Source organism: Ranitomeya imitator, chromosome 9 (assembly GCF_032444005.1).
Source record: "Ranitomeya imitator isolate aRanImi1 chromosome 9, aRanImi1.pri, whole genome shotgun sequence".
Lineage (NCBI taxonomy): Eukaryota > Metazoa > Chordata > Amphibia > Anura > Dendrobatidae > Ranitomeya > Ranitomeya imitator.
This window is the reverse complement of record NC_091290.1, coordinates 44110694-44137768: the sequence shown is the minus strand read 5'-3', so window position 1 is coordinate 44137768 and position 27075 is coordinate 44110694. Positions and strand designations below refer to the sequence as shown.

General features: G+C 44.9%; 1 protein-coding gene across 2 annotated transcripts in view; it reads right to left on the bottom strand.

The window, feature by feature from the left end:
- Positions 1-17818: 17818 nt before the first annotated feature.
- RASSF7 (Ras association domain family member 7) overlaps positions 17819-27075 on the bottom strand; it is a 58619-nt gene continuing 49362 nt past the window's right edge. For both annotated transcript variants that reach the window (XM_069740147.1, XM_069740148.1), the window contains exons 4-6: positions 23981-24149; positions 23746-23841; positions 17819-18190 (exon numbers count right to left, since the gene is read on the bottom strand). In XM_069740147.1, coding sequence (XP_069596248.1) covers positions 18159-18190; positions 23746-23841; positions 23981-24149 — 297 coding nt within the window. In that variant the 3' untranslated portion in view covers positions 17819-18158. The remainder of the gene's footprint in view (positions 18191-23745; positions 23842-23980; positions 24150-27075) is intronic.

The window sequence follows — 27075 nt, the reverse complement described above, 5'->3', positions numbered from 1 at the left end:
AGGTGTGGGGGGTTCCAGTGGTCAAACCACCCCCAAGCAATCTGAAACGTGTTAATGAGGTCCTATGGGCAATGGGAGTATCCTGCCCTCCTCCGGCCATTGTGCTTCCTGTTCTGAAGCCAATACAGGCTGTAGAAATGCTTTTACTTTATCACTATTCGGACTTGGTTGGAAAAGACAAGACGAAAGTTGGATCCAAAAATTGCTGATTTTTGCCAATGCACGTCAATGTCCATGCAGAACGATTCCATATCATACGAATGAGATTTGTGATCCTCAGGCCTCTTACTGTCCCTTCCTGTATGAACCCACCACTTTGTGACCCAAGAGACATAATACCCACCCGTCATAAAATTCAAAGATGCCTCCGGGAACTTTGCAGTGTACATTTACCCACAAAGCAATGACTTTTTAGAAATCTAGACCGGTTCCCCATGACACCCTATTATAACGTTATCATTCCTCCAACAAATGTGATCTTCCAGGAGGCGGTACTGCAGTAAGCCATGGCCGCCACTGACTGATTCCTGTATGCCGCTCTCTCTATTACTCATGTGCTGCATTGCAGTCGATGCATGGTCCATACAAGCCTGTGCGTGTACCCGCAGTCACATGAAGGCTTTTTCTGGCCCCATCCTATATAATGAAGTACAACATTTAGTACCAAGGAGTAACCCTGAAAGCTCCGCACTCCTCACACCAGTACAGACCACCGGGGCAGAGCGCGGAGATGCCGGCATCATGCAGATTGCTGACCCGATAGAAGATGTCGCTACCTTCTGTATAGGACGTGATTTGCAGCCACTTCTGTATTTTGGAGCGTGTGCACACAGAGCAGATACTCCGCACATGATTGTGCGTGAGATTCTATGAAATTACATCCACTTTGGAAACCTGTGTTATGTCACTTTATGCAATGCAAAGGGTGAACGCTGCTGCACGATTGCAGCATTTACATTAAAAAATCCTCATAATTTGCATATTTTACCTCTAATTAGTGATGAGCGAGCATGCTGGGATAAGGTGTTATCTGAGCATGCTCATGTGCTAACTGATTTCGGCGTGCTCGCGTAATATGTTCCAGTCCCCGCAGCTTTATTTCTTGCGGCTGTCCAACACCCACAACACATGCAGGTATTACCTAACAAGCAGGCAATCGTCCACAAGACATGCAGCCGCGGGGACTCGAACATGGTATTCAAGCACGCCAATGTCACTAGGATACCACATGGGCACGCTCACTCATCGCTGACTCCAATGATTCGTCTCCCTTGGACTTTTCCCTTATATCTAACAACTTGCTGTATCTGCGTTAAAACGGTGTATTAAAAACGCCAAACACAGTTGTTACTCCTCCTCCCCAGGTCCAGCGCTGCCTCTCCGCAGCTGCACCACTCCGTTTTACAGACACAACTACAGGGCATGTGACAGCTGACCCCAGTGGCTCTGCCGGTGTACATGGCACAAGCCTCTGAACCAAGTGATTGACTGCAGCGGTAAAAAGCTCTGTAGTTGTGACGTAACCGCTGCAGCCTGTAAATAAGTGAGCGCTGCCTCTCTGCCGCTGCCCTCTTCATGTTTACAGGCTGCAGTGATAACGTCACACCTACACTTCACATTGCTTGGCTGAGTGGCTCCTGCTGATGTAGATGGCACAAGCCTTTGGAAAACAAAGTGATTGGCTGCAGCGCTCTAGCTGTGACATCACAAACAAAGAGCAGAGCAGCAGCAGAGAGGGAGAGGCTGGTTTAGATATCTGCAGGTCTATGGTGAAATAAAACATTATCCGGAACAACTTTTTTAATTATATGCTTAATATTTTAGGCTGACATTTTGGCGACTTTTGAAGAATTTTCTGAATTTTCCGTAAAATTATGGCATCAAGTTACAAAAGATTCGACTTCCAATAGTCACCCGGAAACAAATGAATATTGGGATCACGGTAGTACAGCCTTCTGTAGAAATCCAAGGTTGGGTTGACATGTTGTGGCTGTGGTGCATGGTGACAAATAAAAAAAAAAAAAAAGGGGGAAAAATTCAGTTTATTGCTCAGCAAAACCAATGAAACTGCTTTCATCTGCAATGACTTGGAACCGCATGCCAGTCAGCACGTCGTCGTCGGCAGGGATCGTGACTGCGTTGTGGGTGCGCCTTGGCTGGGGAGTGGCCGCACAGTGGGAACCTAATGTTAGTTATCCGGGATCGACAGAACCGGGCAGTAATAAAACAAGCAGGACTTACCGGTTAACCCGTTCTCTCCCTATCACCTTCCCTCCCTGTTCTTTGTTTACCGACACGCGTGTAGTCCCCACGTAGTCACGAGTGCTGGAGTGGCCTTTTCTTGTTGATCCTAGACAAAAGCTTTAATTTTCTTTTTAGTTTTTCTGTCCTTTTTGGGGAAAAAAAAAAGTAAGTCGTGGATGCTGATATGGTGCTTCTTGATCGCTGCGTGGGATCCTGGTGATATGAGCTCAACAACTAAAGAGAACCTGTTGCCTGAATCGTGTTCCCCAAATCCTGGGCAGCACGAAGCAGAGACGTGGCCAGGGATGAAGGGACTAGTCCTAGAGACGGGTCCTTGCCAGCTGCTCCCCACCCGCTCAGCTAGAGTGACCAGTAGAGATGAAGGAACTCAAACGTTAAAGATCGGGTTTTATTTCAGACACTTAGTGTCCGGTGCTGAACTCCGAACAATTCTTCCGGAAGTCCATTTTAATGTTTGGGGTTCCAACACGAGAGAGAAAAATTTCCAGCTCTGAAGTTCGGGTCCCTATACATATCAGTGGGGTTCGGGTTCATGTTCTGGTACCTGTATCAAACTTTGGACATAAAGTTCAGTCGGGTACCAGAACCCAATCTTCCAAGGGTCCGGACGCTCACCAATCTCTTGACCTGTCAGTCTAGCTGAGTGGGTGGGGAGAAGTGTTCGGAGATTTAAGTTTTCATCACCGCAGTTGAATGATTTAAAGCTATAACCCTGGCTGAGTACATGTGGGGGTTGCCTGGTTGGAAGGGAATCCCCACATGTAATCAAGCAGGCTAGTTGCTGTAAATCATCCAGCTGAGGCGCTGAAAACTTCATCTCCGAGCAGTTACAAATACTCGGAGATCACCCGAGCGTGCTCAGGAAAACCCGAGCAACGAGTATACTCGCTCATCAATACATTTAACATTCATTTATGTCATGAAAATGAAGGGTTCACGCCTCTTCTGATATTTTAATATGTTTCTGTTATTGCAGATATTTTGGCGCGGTGATGGAGACGGAGCCACTCGATCCGGAGGATTCAACACCAGCAACCATAAGTCTCCAGACGCAGGTGAGCCACTGACTAACGCACATTGCGCTACTATATCAATGCCACTGTGCGTGTGACAGCGGCTAACCAGCCTCTTGGAAGTACCCACCACTCCTGGGCGCAGTTCACACTTACTTTTTGGTCTACAATTCCATAAATAATTTGTAATATTATTCTCTCCGTATTCAGTTTTTCGTTCACTGGTCAGAGACCCTCACATTGCAGGGGGCAGGTTGTATACACAGTTTCTTCTCTGTGGTTTTCTACATACAATGAATGCATTGATCGGTTGACAACATTTAAAAATGTAATAATTAAAGTGAAGCCCCCATTGTTGGTGCCCTGTAAAGAATACATGTTTGGATTTCTGTTTGGTATAAATCAAATTTATTGAAGCATAACATGTAGAAATACAGTCATCTGTATAAACAAGAATATTAGATATTGCTTATTCACTGTTTGAAATGTAGTAATACGTCGATTCCACAAAATTCCACAAGTTTGTACTCATCAAATGTTGTCGCAGCATCTATTTGTTGATATTGAGTGCTAATGATGATATATCAATAAAAAAAGTTTTTGCAAACACTTTACAGCAATGTTGTATTGATTATTATAAAGAAAATAAAGTCTAGATAGGAAAAAGAAGTAAAGAAAGAGTAGAAAGAGGGAAAAGGGTAGGGTGGTGGAATGGGTTATGTGGGATAGGAAACTCGAATGTCAAATCTCTCCATCGAGCTTGCCCCTTAACCAGGAGGAGGGGGGGACGAAATCTAGTGTTTCTGGACTCTAAACAGACAGGACGGACCAGAGGTGCTTTATCCCCATTACGGGCTCTGCTGATTTAATCATGGAAATCTATAATATAACGCTGGGAGCGTCACTCACGTTAAGTATATAATTCCACATGTGTTAATTCATAGTTTTGATGCCTTCAGTGTGAATGTACAATTTTCATAGTCGTGAAAATACAGAAAAATCTTTAAATGAGAAGGTGTGTCCAAACTTTTGGTCTGTACGGTGTGTGTGTGTGTGTGTGTGTGTGTGTGTGTATATATATATATATATATATATATATATATATATATATATATATATTCTATAATATAACGCTGGGAGCGTCACTCTGTCCGAAGCCTTTATAGACTGCGCAAGCGCCGGCGCAGTCTGGCCCCCACAGAGTGTGACGCTCCCAGGAGATCGCGGTATGCGTAAACACAGAACGCACACCGCGATCTCCACCGGAGAGTCAGGGACCGCCAGGAGGGTAAGTATATTCACCTGTCCCCCGTTCCAGCGCTGCGTGCGGCTCCGTCTCCCGTCTCCTCTGCTGTGATGTTCAGAGGGCGCGATGACCAGTCACAGCCAGAGGACCCGGAAGATGGCGGCGCGCAGCGGTGGAACGGGGTCAGATGAATATAGCAAGTGCTGGGGGGCCTGAGCTAGCGGCGATACCGGCACCTGACCCCCACAAAGCGCCGGTGTCCCCGCCTGCTCAGACCCCCCAGCACTCGGCGCCCAGCGACGATAGGTGAGTATGATATTTTTTTTTTATATATATATATCGCAGCAGCATACGGGGCATATATTATGGAGCATCTTATGGGGGCCATCAACCATAATGGAGCAGTGTACGGGGGGCATATATTATGGAGCATCTTATGGGGCCATAAACCATAATGGAGCAGTGCACGGGGGCATATATTATGGAGCATCTTATGGGGGCCATAAACCATAATGGAGCAGTGTACGGGGGCATATACTTTGGAGCATCTTATGGGGGCCATAAACCTTTATGGAGCAGTGTACGGGGGCATACACACTGGAGCGTCTTATGGGGGCCATAAACCTTTATGGAGCAGTGTACGGGGGCATACACTATGGAGTATCTTACGGGGGCCATAAACCTTTATGGAGCAGTGTACGGGGGGCATACACTATGGAGCATCTTATAGGGGCCATCAACCATAATGGAGCAGCATATGGGGCATATGGCTGGGAGAAGCAAATTAAAGAATGGTGGCGCAGGATGGGAGCAGCACATGACAGAATTGGGGCGCAGGATGAGAGCAGCACATGACAGAACGGGGGCGCAGGATGGGAGCAGCACTTGACAGAATAGGGCAGCACATGACAGAACGGGGGTGCAGGATGGAAGCAGCACATGACAGAACAGGTGCACAGGATGGGACCAGCACATGACAGAACAGGGGCGCAGGATGGGAGCAGCACATGACAGAACGGGGGCACAGGATGGGAGCAGCACATGACAAAATGGAGGCGTAGGATGGGTGCAGCACATGTCAGAATGGGGGCGCAGGATGGGTGCAACACATGACAGAATGGGGGCGCAAGATGGGTGCAACATATGGCAGGATGGGGACGCAGGATGGGTGCAGCATATGACAGGATGGGGACGCAGGATGGAGCAGCACATGACAGGATGGGGACGCAGGATGGAGCAGCACATGTCAGAATGGGGGTGCAGGATGGGTGCAGCACATGACAGGATGGGGACGCCGGATGGAGCAGCTCATGACAGGATGGGGACGCAGGATGGAGCAGCACATGACAGGATGGGGGCGCAGGATGGAGCAGCTCATGACAGGATGGAGACGCAGGATGGAGCAGCACATGACAGGATGGGGGCGCAGGATGGAGCAGCACATGACAGGATGGGGACGCAGGATGGAGCAGCACATACCAGGATGGGGACGCAGGATGGAGCAGCACATGACAGGATGGGGACGCAGGATGGATCAGCTCATGACAGGATGGGGACGCAGGATGGAGCAGCACATGACAGGATGGGAGCAGCACATACCAGGATGGGGACGCAGGATGGAGCAGCACATGACAGGATGGGGACGCAGGATGGAGCAGCACATGACAGGATGGGGACGCAGGATGGAGCAGCACATGACAGGATGGGGACGCAGGATGGAGCAGCTCATGACAGGATGGGGACGCAGGATGGAGCAGCACATGACAGGATGGGGGCGCAGGATGGGAGCAGCACATACCAGGATGGAGCAGCACATGACAGGATGGGGACGCAGGATGGAGCAGCACATGACAGGATCGGGACGCAGGATGGAGCAGCACATGACAGGATGGGGACGCAGGATGGAGCAGCACATGACAGGATGGGGACGCAGGATGGAGCAGCACATACCAGGATGGAGACCATATACCAATATAAATGCTCGCCACCCGGGCGTAGAACGGGTTTAATTCTGGAGTCTCCTTAAATACGATCCAGGGAGCCCGTGTGTTATACGTTTTATCAGGATCTCGCGTTATATGGCCTATCATTTGTGTAAATGTCGTTGAGTTCTGCAACAAATTCAGAGCGTGAAGGAAATTTCTCTTGTTTCCAAAATCGAGAAATCAAATTCCTGACGGGAGTGAGGAAATGCCTAAGCAGACTCTTCTTAAACTGAGATACTGATAAATCACAGGACAGCAACGCTAAGTCTACTGTGGGTTGGATCTGCGAGATGGATAATTTATTGTAAAGCTAAAAAATTGCTAGCCACAGTTTTTTTTTATAAGTGGACAGTCCCACCAAATATGTATATATGAGCCTTTTTCTTTTAAGCACCTCCGGCAGGTTTCCGGATTCGTTGGGAACATAGTATGCACGATAGCGGGGCATCTATACCACCGCAACAAAATCTTGTAGCTCCTCTCCTGTGACACTGCTTCTACACTTAAGTTCGTCTCTCTGTTTATCCCCGCCGGAAAGGCCCAGTTATCATACTGGGATCAACGGTCCAGGAAGTGTTGTAATTTGGAGACCCCTATTTCCTTTTTTTGATAAAAGATGTCATGTTTCTGGTTAGAAAGGGTAAGGAAGCATTTCTTCCCTCTTTTCAAAGACCAAAGGATTATTTGAGAATCACGGCCATTAAGGTCATTTTCCAAATTAACCCATTTTTTGTGATTTCTGCTATGATATGAATCTAGGTACATGTTCCTATGGATGTATAGCTATAGATGGCAAAGTCCTGGAGGCCAAGGCCACCCTTCTGCTTGCATCGACTTACCGTAATCGTAAATATGAGATGCGTGCTCGGTTGTGAGACCAAACAATCGAGTGATCGCTTTTTTGAGATGAGAGAAGGAGGAGGCTGGTAGATGTAAAGGGATTGTTTGAAAATATTATGAGACGTGGCAATAGATCCATTTTGATTACATTAATCCTACCTAGCCATGACAGCTGGAGTTTGTGCCATCTCTCTAAATCCGATTCAGCTTTTCATGTATGGATTTCTTAACCTTGATCTTTTCAAAAACAGATTGTTTCCTGTATTGTTAAGGAAGAGCAATGTGATCTATTGGAGACTTGAAAATTTGACCCCATTAATTTGAACCCATGCTTCTTAGTCATGAGGAGCAGTGATGGGGGGACTTTTCTTTTTAATTTACCACCCCCTTCTGAATTCCAAGGGTCCTGGTTTAGATATTCACTTTCTTCTATATCCATTATTCCAGAGTGTCCATCAAGTTTATTCTCATGCCACTTTCTAAAAGTTAACATGGAGAAAACAGAATTCATCCTCTATACCACGAGAAGTTTCGAGACTTTTTCTCGCTTTCCCTGTGTCACAAGTTTGCGGCCCCAAGGATAACTTGTGATTCCACCTTGCCTTCGGTCTGCTTGTCTAAGCCTTTGCCACTTTAACCTCAAACGTTTCTCGAATTTGCTCTTTTCTTAACCTTGAGCCAATAAAAAAAGCCAATGTGTGCCCTCATCATCTCCCACCTAGACTACTGCAAACCACCCCCAACTGAACTCTGCTGCCCTATTATACCTTCCCCATTATTCGTTCACACCTCCCCTCCGCCAGTCTCTTCACTGGTTACTTCTTGCCCAGCAAACTCTAGTCAAAGCTCAAGGTATTAAGTGACTTACAAACATGACAATCCTCTGCCCCCTCCATGTATTTCCTGCTGCCTCCCCACATGTGATCTCCGGTTCTCACAACACCTTCTTTGCTCTCGTGTTGTCTGCTTCTTACATCTTTGTTGATACTTCTCACTTGGAACCCCTAAACTCTGGCACTCGAAAACCCAAAGCATTAAATTCCCACCCATTGACACAACCTTCCAAAGCACCGAGAATGGTGCAAACCTTTAGTAACACTTCTGCCCTTACCTAGTGTCTCCATCATCCCTGTGTTGTGGAGTGTAGGCTCTCATGGGCCTACACTCTGCCTCTCCATCATCCCTGTGTTGTGGAGTGTAGGCCCTCATGGATAGGGTCATCTCTGGATCAGTCTGCCTCTCCATCATCCCTGTGTTTTGTGGACTGTAGGCTCTCATGGGCAGGGTCCTCTCGGGATCACTCTGCCTCTACATCATCCCTGTGTTGTGGAGTGTAGGCTCTCATGGGCAGGGTCCTCTCAGGATCACTCTGCCTCTCCATCATCCCTGTGTTGTGGAGTGTAGGCTCTCATGGGCAGGGTCCTCTCGGGATCACTCTGCCTCTCCATCATCCCTGTGTTTTGTGGAGTGTAGGCCCTCATGGATAGGGTCATCTCGGGGTCAGTCTGCCTCTCCATTATCCCTGTGTTGTGGAGTGTAGGCCCTCATGGGCAGGGTCCTCTTGGCATCATTCTGTCTCTCCATTATCCCTGTGTTGTGGAGTGTAGGCCCTTTTGGGCAGGGTCCTCTCGCGATCATTCTGACTCTCCATCATCCCTGTTTTGTGGAGTGTAGGCCCTCTTGTGCAGAGTCCTCTCGGGATCAGTTTGCCTCTCCATTATCTCTGTGTTGTGGAGTGTAGGCCCTCTTGGGATCAGTCTGCCTCTCCATTAGCCCTGTGTTGTGGAGTGCAGGCCCTCATGGGCAGGGTCCTCTCAGGATCAGTCTGCCTCTCCATTAGCCCTGTATTGTGGAGTGCAGGCCCTCATGGGCAGGGTCCTCTCAGGATCAGTCTGCCTCTCCATTAGCCCTGTATTGTGGAGTGCAGGCCCTCATGGGCAGGGTCCTCTCAGGATCAGTCTGCCTCTCCATTAGCCCTGTGTTGTGGAGTGTAGGCTCTCATGGGCAGGGTCCTCTCGGGATCACTCTGCCTCTCCATCATCCCTGTGTTGTGGAGTGTAGGCCCTCATGGATAGGGTCATCTATGGATCAGTCTGCCTCTCCATCATCCCTGTGTTTTGTGGAGTGTAGGCTCTCATGGGCAGGGTCCTCTCGTGATCACTCTGCCTCTCCATCATCCCTGTGTTGTGGAGTGTAGGCTCTCATGGGCAGGGTCCTCTCTGGATCAGTCTGCCTCTCCATTAGCCCTGTATTGTGGAGTGCAGGCCCTCATGGGCAGGGTCCTCTCAGGATCAGTCTGCCTCTCCATTAGCCCTGTGTTGTGGAGTGTAGGCTCTCATGGGCAGGGTCCTCTCGGGATCACTCTGCCTCTCCATCATCCCTGTGTTGTGGAGTGTAGGCCCTCATGGATAGGGTCATCTCGGGGTCAGTCTGCCTCTCCATTATCCCTGTGTTGTGGAGTGTAGGCCCTCATGGGCAGGGTCCTCTTGGCATCATTCTGTCTCTCCATTATCCCTGTGTTGTGGAGTGTAGGCCCTTTTGGGCAGGGTCCTCTCGCGATCATTCTGACTCTCCATCATCCCTGTTTTGTGGAGTGTAGGCCCTCTTGTGCAGGGTCCTCTCGGGATCAGTTTGCCTCTCCATTATCCCTGTGTTGTGGAGTGTAGGCCCTCTTGGGATCAGTCTGCCTCTCCATTAGCCCTGTGTTGTGGAGTGTAGGCCCTCTTGGGATCAGTCTGCCTCTCCATTAGCCCTGTGTTGTGGAGTGTAGGCCCTCTTGGGATCAGTCTGCCTCTCCATTAGCCCTATGTTGTGGAGTGTAGGCCCTCTTGTGCAGGGTCCTCTTGGGATCAGTCTGCCTCTCCATTATCCCTGTGTTGTGGAGTGCAGGCCCTCATGGGCAGGGTCCTCTCAGGATCAGTCTGCCTCTCCATTATCCCTGTGTTGTGGAGTGTAGGCCCTCATGGGCAGGGTCCTCTCAGGATCAGTATTCCACTCCTCTTTCTTGTTACATGTTATGCATGTATGCCCCTTTTGTATGTTCTATGTACACTTCTTTGGAATTAAAGGGGTTCGCCCTTAAAAACAAAGGATAGATTATAAATTGTTGATTGTTGGGGGTCTGACCACTGGGACCTTCACCAATCGGCAGAACGGAGCACCTTTATACCCGTTAAAATGGATGCTCGACTGTTGTTCTATTCTGATGGAACTGAGAACAACTGGAATGACTGGAGCGCAAGTCACGCATGAATGCTGCCAATCAATGCTGTTCTCAGCAGTCGGACACCAATTAACAAGTTATTACTTACCAATGGTTAGGTGATACCTCGTTTACACCAAATAACCCCTTTTTAAAGGGGACAAAAGTCTGCAGTCACTGTATGACATACCGTTACAATTCTCGGTATTTGGCCGTTCTCTCGCTCTGTCCACTTGAGGGTATCGTGACAGTATTTAAAGTGACTGCAGACTTTTATCCCAAGCCTGGACATCCCCTTTAATACTTATATAATAGTGTACACCATCATGACCCCCAAAACCACTCAGTTTTGTCTATTTATATACTGGTAAGTCATCACATATCTAGTTGTACATTTTTAGCATTATATTCTCTTTTTCCTATACATAGTGTTTGTATTTGGGAGGAAAGTAGAACTCCATCAATGTTTTTACTCCACGTACTGATCATCACGCGTGTCGTATAAGTGTGCAGTATGTATATATGTCTATTATTTGTACTACTTAGCAAAGCTTATTTGTGGAAATTGTTGTCTTAACTTTTTTTTAAATCTTTAAATCTTATGTTTTACTAAAAGGAATATATTTAGTCTTTTAGGCCACTAATGTAGAATAAGCCTTGTAAAACGATCCTTTTACCAGCAGATGGCGCTGTTCTGATAGATATTGGACGCTTTATAGTAACACAGATAAAACGTAACCATTTCCTGTGATTTAAAAAAAATGCATGAAATTACATGTGGGTTTAGTCCCAATTTGTGTGTTGCTTTTAATAAAATAGGATTACTTTGTATATAAAAATGCAAGTGCACCACGGCAATTTTTTTTTTCTAAATATAGCTTTGCACCCAGTGGTGGCACAATTGGTTGATTTGATCACTATTTTTAAAAAAATGTGTACTTTTTAAAACCAGTTCCTAACTCAAATGCAAGTCTTAAAAAATTAAATAAATTTGCCGCTTTTGAAAGTCCCCAGTGTGCTGCAAAAAATAAAAGGCATGCTTACTTTCTGTACCAACGTCCCCCCTCTTCTGTCATGTGTGCCCTTCCAATCTAGTAACATAAACAATATGAGGTGTGCGCTGCAGCCCATCAGAGGTCGCCGATTGGCTGCAGCCTTCACAGTGCCATCCTAATGAACAGTGACAGCTTTGGGTAAGGCCGGTTTCACACGTCAGTGTCTCCGGTACGTGAGGTGACAGTTTCCTCACGTACCGGAGGCACTGACACACATAGACACAGTGAAATCAATGCATCTGCAGATGTCATTGTTTTTTTGCGGACCGTGTCTCCGTGTGCCAAACACGGAGACATGTCAGTGTCCGTGGGAGCGCACGTATTACACGGACCTATTAAAGTCAATGAGTCCGTGTAAAACACGTACCGCACACGGACGTCCGTGTGCCATGCAGGAGACAGCGCTACAGTAAGAGCTGTCCCCCCCCCCACATGGTGCTGAAGCCGCGATTCATATCTTCTCTGCAGCAGCGTTTGCTATAAAGAAGATATGAATATTCCTTTTTTTGTTGTTTCTCGTGTTTAAAATAAAGGTCCAAGTCCCCACCCCCCGTGCGCCCGCTGTTCTTAAAATACTCACCTGGCTCCCTCGCTGGCTGTCGCTGCTTCCTCTCCTGGCCGCACCTTCTACTATATGTGGTCACGTGGGGCCACCGATTACAGTCATGAATATGCGGCTCCACCTCCCATAGGGGTGGAGCCGCATATTCATCACTAAATGAGCGGCCCCACGTGACCGCTCATACAGGAGAAGGTGCTACCATTACTTATTCATATCTTCTTTACAGCAAACGCTGCTGCAGAGAAGATATGAATGGCGGCTTCAGCACCAGATGCAGGGGACAGCGCTTATCTCTAGCGCTGTCTCCTGCACGGTGCGTGTGGTACCCAGTGGGCACACTGATGTGCCACAGAAACGCAGGGGCACACGGACACGGATAATTCCGGTACCGATTTTTCCGGTACTGGAATTATCTGGACGTGTGAGACTGCCCTAAACAGTAGTGGACAACCCCTATATTTTTTCCAGGGAAACTCTTAAGATTGCTGTTTGTATGTTCTCCCCGTGTTTGCGTGGGTTTCCTCCGGGCAATCTGGTTTTCTCCGAAATACTGATAGGGAATTTAGATTGTGAGCCCCATCGGGGACAGCGATGATAATGTGTGCAAGCAGTAAAACACTGCGGACTATGTTAGCGCTATATAAAAAATAAAGTTTATGATTATTATTACTCCCACTCCCCTCTGACCTTCTGTTGTCGGTGTGTAAACTGGATGTCAGCATGTGCCACGTCTGTAGGGCTAAATATGGCACTGGCCTTAATAATTAGAAGGACATCATGGCTGAAAGCGAAGAGGAAGACCAGCAACCCGATGGCTTAATGCTATCAAGATAACGGCAGAGAAGACCCTGGTGGACCTATCTAGGCTTATACAAGATCGATTGTTAACCCATCAAGTCGCCATAGGTTGAGATCGAGACAAAGGCAGTGAAATATAACACTTCTCATTTACCCACATAACTGCAACGAATGGAGAACGCAGCTGCGGGGAATCAAACATATTTTTCGATCTCGCTGAAGACACTCAGCACTCGAGCATGCTCAGATAACATCATTCATCACTAGTGCTTATTTAATTTTTTTTTTAGCCTTTCTTGACTTCTTAAAGCTTTTGTTTACAGCTTGTTGTCTTAGAGACCGACCACCACTGCTACGCAGAATATGTGCAGTGCTTAGAAACTCTTTTCTATTGTACTTGCACTATTTTACAGCTGCCCAGGATCGCCGGAGTGCACTATTATCTCCTTATCCCGGCCAGCTTTAGTGCAGGTGCAAATCTTAATGAGCAGTAAATTCCCAAAACCCATACTCACCTCGTGTGCTGGCGCCGTTCTAGTGGTGTGAGCACTCGCGGTCCCGGGGCTCTCGCGTGGTGTTGTGACACGTGGTGCCCGGCGCCCAATCAGCGTTGGCGTCACTGACTCCGCCTTCGTACGGATTGAACATGAAGAGGAAGCCCGGGCTGCAGCTGATCTCTGGCTTCCTCTTCATGTAAGGACAGTGACGCCCGATTGGCCGCTGGGCAGACGTAAAATTCCGGAGCTCCGGGACCATGAGTGCCGACACCGCTCGAATGGCGCCAGCACACGAGGTGAGTGTAGGTTTTTATGGTATCAGGGCCAAACATTTAGTTCAAGAAGGGGTTGTCCTAATAATGGACAATCATTTTAAGCTGTGGGCGAGCATTACATGTATACAAGCGGCTGCCTGTGACTTCTACGAGAAAGCCTCTGACAGACATCTCTCCCGGCGGCTTTTCTCTGAAAGAACAAAACAATGGGCGGTCCAAAATTGGACATGAGCGATTGACATCTCCCCCAAAACTCAGTTGGTTGACACCTCCATACACATGTATGGGGGGATTTTAGTTTTAATACACGCATCTTTATGCACTTAGTCACTCCTGCAATTTGCAAATCTTAAGGACCCGAGAATTCACATTTCTGCAAACAACGGAGAGGCCCATTCAGACGTCCCTGAGTTTTATCTATGACAGACAGCACTTGTACCTATGATAGTCTACGGTCCTGTTCACATGTCTTGATTTCTCTTTGCAAAACGAGTTGTCGGCACTAAATTGAGGAGACGTCCTATATTGACCACAGTGTCGGATCAAAATGGAAAATCCAAATCTGTGAGTCTGTGACAAAAAAAATCAAACAGTACAAAGATCCAATCCATGTGCGGTCTATTTTTCACTGACCGGTACATAGAAGGTGATGGAACTTTTTTTTTATGTTATCCGAGAAAAACTGATGAAACTCGGATGGCGCTCTGATGATGATACTGTGAGGGCACTGCACAAAACCATTGATTAAACGAAGACCATTTTTCTTGCACGTGAAAAAAAATGAATGAGCCCTGACCCAGAGCAGAGAAGCTCATGATACCCGCCGTACCCACAGCAGAAATATGTGGCCATCCGTAACATCTACTGATCACTAGGTGTCTACAGATAACGAGGGATGACCGAAGTGGCCAACCAATTTACCCCTGCCATGGTGAAGGGATAGGTTTGTGGCTCTTTAGGCCAGGTTCACACGTTCAGTATTTTACAGCCATATTTTTAAGCCATTATCAGGAGTGGAACAATCAGAGAAAAGTATAATAGAAACATAAGCACCACTTCTGTATTTATCACCCACTCCTGGTTTTGGCTACAAATACTGATGTAAAATACTGCTAGTGTGAATGTGGCCCTAGAATTAAAAAAAAATAGATCTCCCATAAGATCAGAGCAGAATGTTGCACCTGACTGCAGTAAGAAGCCACAATGTGTGTGAGCCCAATACTCCATTTAATTTGTATTCATTGTGAGAGACAAACCATTTGTAATTATTATGTAATAATCCTTTACGTCCTCCTGCCTGACACTGTATATTACTCATATCCCACCTGACCCAGGGATCATTGTTAATAAGTGACTTCACTTGCCCAGAAGGTTAAGCTGTAGTTTCTGCCTAATCCTCGTCAACTAAGCAAAGCTAAACATAATAAAAGTCCTGTTCCTGAACGTGACACGTGTCACCAAGCTCAGCCTTATCTGTACATGGCGAGGTCATCATTCCAGAAGTACGGGAAGTACGGTCATCAGTTATGAATGATCCTGTGACTCGGAGAATTGCCGAGTGCTTATTTATGTTTGGCTTACTCCATTTATTGTGCATCCCGCCTATCTGACCCCATGTAATTATTCTTGGCTCTAACTATGCAATTGTAAAGTGAGAATGTATTCATTGCAAGACAATCCCCCGGATACAAGCACCCGAGTATTCACTACAGCATCTCTATTCCAATGCCTCAAGAAGCCCTCCTCCACCTCCTCCCATCAAAGTTTGTATCCTCTTAATATATTGCAGCCATCATATTATATTGCTCTGTGTACTTCCAATTGCTCATTTTGCCTTCCTACCCAAATAATTATTCTCTTTTCCATTAGGTCTATGACATCACATGATTAAAAATTGACTAGCTGAATCCTTCTAAGCTCTATGTAGAAACAGGAGGTCAATTTTCCCTGTATGAGTCATGAGTTACTGCAAAAGGTCCTAACAGTGGGAGGAGCGGACCAGCTGGGAATTGAAGAGGGGAATGATAAATGCAGGGACAATTGACTTTCAATTTTTACACAGAGCAGAGAAAAGAAGAATTTACTGGGTAGAAAGGCAAAATGAGCAATTGTAAGTACACAGTGCTTATTTTTTAAGAGGATAAAAACTTTGAATGGGAGTGGTTCTTTAAATGGCGGGCTCAATGTCATTCATATAGATCCAGCTTTCTTACCTGCATTATTACCTTTGAATAAAAAAGAACTGATCAGGAATATTTAGGGTTTTTTCCACATTAAGGCCAAGTATGTGTGTACTGTATGTGTATATATGTATGTGTATATATATATATATATATATATATATATATATGTATATATACATATATATATAGTATTTTCATCCGTATGACATTCTGTTTTTATGTATCAGCAGTTATTAAAATTTACACGACCAAATACAGTAACAGTATAGAATTGTATCCATAAAAAAATTAAGATTGCATGATGGCTGATTCATATGGGAACGGATTTAAATTTGCACTAGTATAGGCGAATCCCATCTGACCTACATGCTACGAGGTTTTTTTTTCATGCGCAGATTTAGTCTGTGAATAAAAACCGCTCATCAGCCCTAGTGAATAGCATTGGTCCTGCGATGGTATCTTTTTTTAATAACATTGGTCCTGCGATGGTATATTTTTTGAATAACATTGGTCCTGCGATGGTATTTTTTTTTCACAGGCAGCATTTAAACCAAAAATACCGTCGTGTAAACTTGGCCTAAAGCTGATGTACACAAATCTCGTTTGCTCCGTAATCCAAAATGGTGCATCCTGCCAATATTCCATGTATTCAATTAATCACCCTTTTTATGAATTTCCTATTTAAAAAAAAAGTTTGATAATGGCCAATTGGTCCAAAGCTGATTCCAGTCCCAGAGTTCCTTGCCTCCTCCTCCGAGGGCTCCGCTTTCTACTTGCTGCTCTCCCTTGTTACCCAGCTGCGGAGCTCATCTCGTCTCTTCGCTCTACCGCCTGATGCTCCTCAGCTTTTTCTTCTTGGTTGATCCCTTTCTTCTTGTCGTACTGGTCAGCAGCAATCAATTGGGTATCCCCGTTAAGTAATTAGGTAGCCCCTTTATAGTAAGCTAACAATTGTGTCAAATTTTCCTCTGAGAAAAGGATAGGATCAGAGATAGTCCATACACAGACTTATGTCGGCCAAACTCGCCAACGTCAACGAGTTCGGTCAACAATCTAATGTCGATGGGGGCGATGACCGATTGATCATCCGGAGCAATGTCGATCAGGCATGTCCGATGACCAATCACATTGTCCTCCCGGAGAGAAGCTGCAGGCCAACTCGTCAGTCGGCGGCTTTCTCATACAGAACACACGAGCACTGGGCCGAATGTGCACTCATGTATGGGAGAGACGACCAAGATGGTTGTCAGCCGAATGATCTTTTGTCCGACAGCCATCTTATGTGTATAACCAACAGTAATTTTTGTTAAAAGATGTTAATTTAGCCAGGGTGATATGGCGGTACCCAACAATTATGGTAAAATGGAAAGATTACTGCCGCGGAAGTTATGCCATACTTTACTGTAATTCATAGAAAATGCTAGTCTGCTGTGAAGCACTACCGCCCACCAGGAGTAAAGCACACCACTGTCTCTTTAAAGAGAACCTGGCACCAGATTAAAAAAAAAAAAAAAGTCCAGTTTTGATGCCTATTTATACCCACTCCATCAATGAGCATTCAGGATTTTTGTGGCTTTTTTTTTTTAATCCACCATATGGGCCTTTTTATTTTGGTGCAAAGTTTTATGGTCTTTACCAATAATGCTTAGCTCACAGCATAATTATGCAACCTAAAGACACGCCCCAGAGGATCCTGTGAGCCACACCCCCTTGTAAAGACCAATAAAACGGCCCATACCTCTATAGCCATATGGCGGATTTACAAAAAAAAAACATAGGGAAGCAAGAATAAAATAAGAGCATAAAACAGGCCTCTTTTGACCCGGTGACAGGTTCTCTTTAATTATGAGATATATATTGTTTGCGGCATTTTATGACATTAAAGAACACAACATGATTAAACTGTAGAAATTTATTACCGAAACAAATCCACGGATGTGAAAATTTACACAGGATACTAAACGGACGTAGGAAAGTTTTAGCTTTTTTTCACATTTTTAATATTCCAATTTTTTTTCCCACCCTCTCAAATACATGTAGCATATTTCATATTAAACCTCTAGATATATTTCTTTATACACATCTGTATCAAAAGAAATGTATAATACAAAATTATATAAACAATTAGATATGTACACATAATATATAGATATATTTTTCGACATAAATGTCATTTCATACATAGATATAGCATTTAAACATAGTGGAGATACTGGTCGTCGTTTCGATGAGGTCCTTCAAGTCCAAGAGGTATCCCGGGATGGTAAAACTGGAAAAAGAGGATTAAACAGAAGATTAATAGGGGAGAAATTGTGTCGACCTTGTAGAACAGGCAAATAAGACACAAATATCCTACCAGGAATCTTCCACCGGGGCAAATAAAAATCCATAGACGTGTGGAATAGATCCACTAAGCTCATGAAGTGCCACATGGCGTCACAACAGATCAGAGCCAGATGTACAGTGCATGGCCATGTATGCGGAGTATTCAGTTATTTTGGTTTTTGTTTTTTTTAATTCTTTTTTTTAAATCCGCCATATGGTTCCAGAGATATGGGCCTTTTTATTTAGTGCTACTTTCTATGGTTTTTCCAACGGGGCTGTGCTCTCAGGATCCTCAGGGGCGTGTCATTAGGCTGCTCTGCATAATTACTTGTGAACCACACCCCCTTAGTAAAGACCCTAAACAAAAAGACTCATATCTCTGGAACCGTATGGTGGATTTAAAAAAAAAAAAAAAAAAAAAAAAATCTCAAAAAAGCAGCGGGTAAAAAAAATAAATAAAGAAAAAAACTGGCCACATTTTGATTTTTATCTTCTTAAGAAGTGGCATTTCTACATTGTATTGCTTATGGGCCAGAGCTGTGAGCAGCTTCATTTGCGCATTGATTGCAATGCATAGAGTGTAATGTTTAATTCCTACTTTGGTCGGGCTATAGGGTATCCAGATATGTAATAGGTGTAATAATAATAATAATAATAATAATATTACCAAATCCCTCCAATTAGAAGTGTAGTATAGTTATTCTGATTTTCTATGTCTCTTTCCTCATGTGCAGGCATTGCAGGACCTTAGGTATCCATGGTTACGACCACTGATATGGTGGCAGTTAGCTAGCTGCTGTGGTCTTAACCATGGATACCTAAAGTCCTGCAATCCCTGCACATGAGGAAAGAGACAGAGAATCAGAAAAACTATACTACATTTCTAATTGGAGAGATATGGTAATATTATGATTATTACTAATATTATTATTACACCTACTACACATACAAATTTAACATTAAATATAATCTGAAGTGGATAATTACTTTTCATTTAGATTCATGTAACCCTATAATGTCAACACAACTTCCCCTACAGACCCACCGACCCCATCTGCCCATTGATTTATCATCAGTGTTTGATCAATGATTTTCTTGTATGAAAAAAAAAAATTCATGAAATACAAATGGGAAAGTTTCCCCTCTCCATTGCAATCTTAAAAGTGGACATCAGTTCGTTCTCGGTGGGCATCCATGTGGTGTCTGTGGTTTTCTTAGACTTCGATAAATGATTTTGATCTGTGACTGATAAAAATGGACATGTCTCCACAATTTTATTTGTTTGTTTTGCAAACAGAATCCCCCAAAAAAACAACAAAAAAAAACCCATAAACAATTCCATAGACTATAACGGATACATGTTCTATCCATGAAAATGACTAATAGGACGCACACGTGACTTACGGACGTCTGAACGAGGCCTTACATGCAGATAAACTTGAAAGCTTTTTTGTGCCGATGTGTTACAGATAGTGTTGAGCATTCCGATACCGCAAGTATCGGGTATCGGCCGATACTTGCGGTATCGGAATTCCGATACCGAGATCCGATATTTTTGTGATATCGGGTATCGGTATCGGAAGTGTAAAATAAAGAATTAAAATAAAAAATATTGTTATATTCACCTCTCCGGCGGCCCCTGGACATCAGCGGGAGGATCCGGCGTCCGGCACGGCTTCTTTCTTCAAAATGCGCGCCTTTAGGACCTGTGGTATGACGTCCCGGCTTCTGATTGGTCGCGTGCCGCCCATGTGACCGCCACGCGACCAATCAGAAGCCGCGACGTCATTCCTCAGCTAAAGTCCTAGAATGAGCGCCTTCTAGGACCTGAGGAATGACGTCGCGGCTTCTGATTGGTCGCGTGGCGGTCACATGGGCGGCACGCGACCAATCAGAAGCCGGGACGTCATTCCACAGGTCCTGAAGGCGCGCATTTTGAAGAAAGAAGCCGTGCCGGACGCCGGATCCTCCCGCTGATGTCCAGGGGCCGCCGGAGAGGTGAATATAACAATATTTTTTATTTTAATTCTTTATTTTACACTTTAATATGGATCCCAGGGCCTGAAGGAGAGTTTCCTCTCCTTCAGACCCTGGGATCCATGAGGATACATTCCGATACTTGATGTCCCATTGACTTGTATTGGTATCGGATATCGGTATCGGCGATATCCGATATTTTTCGGGTATCGGCCGATACTATCCGATACCGATACTTTCAAGTATCGGACGGTATCGCTCAACACTAGTTACAGAGCATTTTATATTAAAGTATTCTCTAGTCAATTAGTTGTTTGTTTTTTTATATGCACAAGCACCCCTTCCCCCCCCTCCCCCAACACCCTTTTTAGTCCTAAGGGTTGTGCACAAGGGATTGACTGGAGCAGCAGATATACTATTTGCAGCATCTCAATGTATGATATGTAAAGGTTGCCTGCCTGGGCAGTGATAATCTCCTGCTGATAAAACACTGATTGTATTGAAACTACAGCACACATCCTAGTAGGTGATACATCCCTGGATTCAGGGTGTCAGCCCCTAAATAATGCTGCCCTGAGATTAAATAGCACAAACCTGCTGACAGATTCCCTTAATGTTTTATCCTGGGAATTTACCACCAACGTTTACAAATACAGCTTCATTATTTCATAAATAAATGTAAGCAAATTAGGCTTCTTTCACACTGGCGTTTTTTTCAATACGTCGCAATGCGTCGTTTAGGGGAAAAAACGCATCCTGCAAAGTTGTTTGCAGGATGCGTTTTTGCCCCATAGAGTAACATTACCGACGCATTGCGACGTATTGTCACACGTCGCAACCGTCGTGCGACGGTTGCGCCGTGTTGTGGCGGACCGCCGGGAGCAAAAAACGTTAAATGTAACATTTTTTTCCTGCCGACGGACCGCTTTTTCCGACCGCGCATGCGCGGCTGGAACTCCGCCCCCACCTCCCCGCACCTCACAATGGGGCAGCGGATGCGCCGGAGAAATGCATCCGCTGTACCCATTGTGCGGCGCATCAAACGCTAGCATCGGAATCTCGGCCGATGCAATGCGACGGGCCGAATCTGACGCTAGTGTGAAAGTAGCCTTAATGTTGTCAGTTTTCCAAATTCTTCATCAAACGTTCTTATTTGAATTCAAGGACTGAAAACCTGTCCCAAAAAAAAAAGGTTCTGTTCACACAAGTGCATGGCTTGTTTTGTTTCAGAGTCTTTCCACCCAAAGCGAGCACCGATCGATGAACCACCAAGCGAGAATTTTCCTCTTTGACCAGCAGACATGCACATGTGCGCCAATGGTCGGGCACAAATGATTGTTCGCCCGCTCATCGGCCTCAGATTGAGGGTCTTCTAATGAGCCATAAGCCTTTGTCAGCAGGACACAATGAGGACAGGTGCTCAGCCAATGAATGCAAACAGTCAATGTTATTTCTCACTTACAGCAAGCAGAGATCTTGACGATGAACTATTGCACCAGTTACACAACTTTTCTTTTATGCAATGAATAAGCTGCAGTTACATAAAGCTGGAAAATCCCCGCAAGAAGCAAAAATATAATTGCCTTGATGAGATTAGAAAAATGAAAGTTAATTATAAAAAGTAAATAATTATCACCAAACAGCCTCAGGATGATCGATGCCTATCTGTGCCACACCTACAGTGAGGCTGCGAACAAAAAGGGGGAAATCCAACCCAATTATTGAATAACTATTCTCTGTTCTGGTCATCAGTTCATTCTCTGACCCCAGAGGGTCTCTGGACCCCAAATACACAGCCTCATATGTGCGTACGAGACTGTGGAGGTTAGGTCAGGAGATCTGCGACCACTCAGGACACTGTGGTCCGTACTTGGATGGTGAATGTCAGATATGTAAAACCTGTCTAAGGCTATGTTCACATGTTGCTTTTTTTGCTGCGTTTTTTTTTTTTCCTGCAGCCAAAATTTGCAGTAAGAAAAAAAACTGCTTACAATAAGAAGAAGATTTTGCTGCAGAATATATGTGTCAATTATCTACAGTGCACGTTTAATAGTTTAAGTTACCAAAAAAGCAGCAAAAATACAACGTTGCATTTTTTTGCACTTTTTGCTTACCTTAGTGAAAAAAAAGCATTCGCATGCTGCAGTTTTTTTCTTTGATTAAAATAGCAGTTTTCCAATTTCGTTATCAATAAAAATGCAAGTGTGAGTGAGATTTCTATAACATAGACTAAGCGTGAACAGGTGCTGAACCTAGAGTCACCAACTCATATACACTCAAACAAAAAAGGCAGCACACGGTAGCGCCAAAACTTGCAAACATGAAAAATGAAAATTGAATTTCATTAGTGCACTAGAAATATGAAAAATTGAGAAAGTTTAGCACATAAATTGGCCGATACATGTGTGCCTGGTAGCCACGATAAGGCATTTCTCGTATACCAGGGCCTAGCAATGCCTTTCCTCACTTAGAATAAAGTCTTCATCTGTATGGGAACATGAATCCTCTGTAAGGGCTCCTTCTCACTTGCGTGAAATACGGCCGAGTCTCGCAGGTTAAAACCCGGCTCTGCCGCCGGCACTCCAGAGCGGAGTGTGCTGCCGCACAGTAATACATGGAGCTGCACACTCCGCTCTGGAGTGCCGGTGGTAGAGCCGGGTTTTAACCTGCGAGACTCGGCCGTATTTCACGCAAGTGAAAAGTAGCCCTTAGACTAAAATCTATATCTCTGTGGAGGGGTAGTGGCCCTGCTGTGATTAAAAACACCTGTGGCTAAAAAGCGGAGTGCTCAGTCAGAAGGCTAGTGAGGAAGGCATTGCTAGGCCCTGGTATACGAGAAATGCCTAATCATGGCTACCAGGTACACATGAATTGGCCAATTTATGCGCTAAACATTCTCAATTTTTCATATTTCTAGTGCTTCAATTTTCACATTTACAAGTTTTGGCGCTACAGTGTGCTGCCTTTTTTGTTTGAGATTTCTATAATATCATAGCTTTGCTGGTACTATAAAAAGCAGGTTTTAATTTGAATTTTAAAAATTTTTTTAAAAAAATGCAACGTGTGAACATAGCCTAACAGTTAAAGGCTGGGATCAATAAATACATCTCCAGCACTTTCAGGCATTAGTGCCCAGAGACAACGATGGTCAGCAGTTTCAAAGAATCAGATTGCAAATTGATAAAGTTCCCATAAGGGAATCTGTTGCTGCTACAAGTTCTTCCTTGGAGGCCCATGAAAAAACAACATTCATCATCAAACAGGATAAGTAGTAAATGTACCATCACTGGGAAGGTGGTCACGCATGGGACTGACGAAGATAGACTATGAAAATATTTTTACATTTTGTAAATACATTTTTTTTCTTAATTAAACTTCCCCAATTATCAAATCATTCTGAGGCTGTGCAAGAAAAAAAAAAAAGAAAAAAAAAAAAAAAAAAGATATTGGCATGCAGAAAGCACCCACCACCAAGCGAGGAAGAAGCAGTGTGCAGAGAGCAAGGGCGTCACACATACACACCCTCGGGGTTTCGGGTGGAGAGTAGAGGATCAAGCAGGTTCCGTGGGTGACCAGTCAGATGGTTGGGGGTCAGTCGCGGAAGAGAATCTGTGCGTGCTACAAAGAAAATAATATGTGGTCATTGAATATCATGCACTAGGATAAAATGGATGACCAGACAAATCATAGAATATACGAATAATCAGAGAAGATGCGTTATTACGGCCGCGGAATTCTGACACACGGACATTCGTACCTCTACTTCTGTGCACTTCTTCCCATTGTGAGCTGCTTTGATCAGAAAAAGACTCTTCGTCTAGTCGTCCTTGGCCATTCGTGACCGTAGAACCGGTCTGTAGGATGAACTGTTGGAGGTTGCATTGTCTGAGGTCCTTATTAAGCTCCTCCAGGTCCTGATTTCTTGTCTGGGGAGAAAATTAAACGTGAAATTCCCTTTTTAGTATGCATCACTGGGAACAATAAAGTTGAACATACATAAAAAAAAAATTCAAGTAAGTGGCAATACCAGACACAACCTATTGACAAGAGTGGCGCTAGTTGCGCAAAGATTAAATAGTTTCTTTAAATGGAATATGGCAGCTATTTAGTGAGAACAGCAGAGAGCAGGGATGTGTCAATTATTAGGCTCTTTGCTGTAGTTTGAATACAATCAGTGCTTTATCAGGAGGAGATTATCACTGCTGGACTACATCGCATGATCCAGACAGTCAGGATAATCTGTATAACCCCGCCTCCACCACTGATTGGTAGCTTTCTATGTACACTTGTCAGCAGGCTGCCAATCAGTGGTGGGGGCGGAGTTATACACAGCTGATACATGTACTGCTGAGAAAACAAGGATTTTATCAAAACTGCATCAAGCAGCCCAATAAGTGACATGTCGCTGGAATCTGCCTCTCTGCCCCTACACCATGCTGCTCTCAGATTCTATAGGCAAAAATCTGTAAAAAAAAAAAAAAATTAAAGGGATTGTAAATATTGTACAACCCCTTTAATATGACATAGACCATATCTATTCAGGCAGTCTCTATTACAGAAATTAATCACAAAGTCGGAGGATTCCATCTGACATCAAAGTTGAGAGTATTCCTTGACATATCCTCTATGGAAGGCTCAGAATTATGCCATCATAACAGACCTACAGCTTCACATGTCGCCAATGATAAAATAATGTACACTGTGCAGTTTGTATCATTTTCTGGTTGTCTATTGTATAGGAGCTGTATATGGTTGTTTTCGTCTTCCACCAGTCATTGCAAAAGGTAATGTAATGATTTTAAAGGTGTTATCCAAGACTTTGACATTGTGGTCTTACCCTTTGGAAAATGATGGTAAACAATAAAGGGGACAAAGCCCTTTCAAAATGATGAATGGAAAGGGGAGGACAAGAGTCGGATCCCCATAAACCTTAGACGTAAGCCATCAAACTTTAAAGTCCAGGATACAGTCACTTCTTTCTGTTTCTCGGTTCCTTTTTGAGGAACAGACAAATGGACTTTAATGGCCAAAATGTATTCATTGCCTTACACATGTAAATGGGAGTGGAAAAGTCTTATTATTATGGGTTTCGTTATGTGCCCATGTTTAGGCGCATCATGCAGAACTTGTTTCCTCCCCCCTTCTAAAAAAAAGGACATAAAAAAGAATCCAGATAGACCCTGTAATAAATCGATGGAGTCCCACTGCTTTCATTCGCATCAGTTATTTAAGGGATCCTGTTATGATTAGGTAATTCAGTACCACAATGGACATAAAAGTCAGAGCACATACAGTGACCTGACAATAACCCAAAAACATAGAACGAGCTCTGAGACGTGGGAACTCTGCTGACCGCAATCCCTAATCCTCTCCAACCACACTAGAGGCAGCCGTGGATTGCGCCTAACGCTCCCTATGCAACTCGGCACAGCCTGAGAAACCAGCTAGCCTGAAGATAGAAAATAAGCCTACCTTGCCTCAGAGAAATACCCCAAAGGAAAAGGCAGCCCCCACATATAATGACCGTGAGTTAAGATGAAAAGACAAACGTAGAGATGAAATAGATTTAGCAAAGTGAGGCCCGACTTTCTGAACAGAGCGAGGATAGGAAAGGTAACTTTGCGGTCAACACAAAACCCTACAAACAACCACGCAAAGGGGGCAAAAAGACCCTCCGTACCGACTAACGGCACGGAGGTACACCCTCTGCGTCCCAGAGCTTCCAGCAAGCAAGAAAAACCAAATAAGCAAGCTGGACAGAAAAAAAACAGGAAACAAAATAACAAAAGCGGAACTTAGCTATGCAGAGCAGCAGGCCACAGGAACGATCCAGGAGGAAGCAAGTCCAATACTAGAACATTGACTGGAGGCCAGGATCAAAGCACTAGGTGGAGTTAAATAGAGCAGCACCTAACGACTTCACCACATCACCTGAGGAAGGAAACTCAGAAGCCGCAGTACCACTCTCCTCCACCAACGGAAGCTCATAGAGAGAATCAGCCGAAGTACCACTTGTGACCACAGGAGGGAGCTCTGCCACAGAATTCACAACAGGATCCATTTTGGACATTACTTCCGGTTGTCGTTGCCCAAAAATAGAACAGAGAAATGAAAAGTCAAGCCGTGTGAACGTAGCCTTACCAGAAAATACAGTCACCATTCCAGAGTATGATCAAATCTGACAACTATACAAATCGTTCCCGCGTCCTTTTGGCCAATTTTGGGTTGGGTGGTAGAGGTTTCCTTGTGGAGAACGACGGCTCTCCAGCGGTAGAGGTTATCCTGTGGAGAACGACGGCTCTCCAGCGGTAGAGGTTATTCTTGTGGAGAACGACAGCTTTCCAGCGGTTGAGGTTATCCTGTGGAGAATGACGGCTCTCCAGCGATAGAGGTTATCCTTGTGGAGAACGATGGCTCTCCAGCAGTAGAGGTTATCCTTATGGAGAACGATGGCTCTCCAGCGGTAGAGGTTATCCTTGTGGAGTACAATGGCTCTCCAGCGGTTGAGGTTATCCTTGTGGAGAACGATGGCTCTCCAGCGGTAGAGGTTATCCTTGTGGAGGACAATGGCTCTCCAGCGGTAGAGGTTATCCTTGTGGAGGACAATGGCTCTCCAGCGGTAGAGGTTATCCTTGTGGAGAACGATGGCTCTCCAGCGGTAGAGGTTATCCTTGTGGAGGACAATGGCTCTCCAGCGGTATAGGTTATCCTTTGCTTAGAACGATGGCTCTCCAGCGGTAGAGGTTATCCTTGTGGAGAACGATGGCTCTCCAGCGGTAGAGCTTATCCTTGTGCAGAACGATGGCTCTCCAGCGGTAGAGCTTATCCTTGTGCAGAACGATGGCTCTCCAG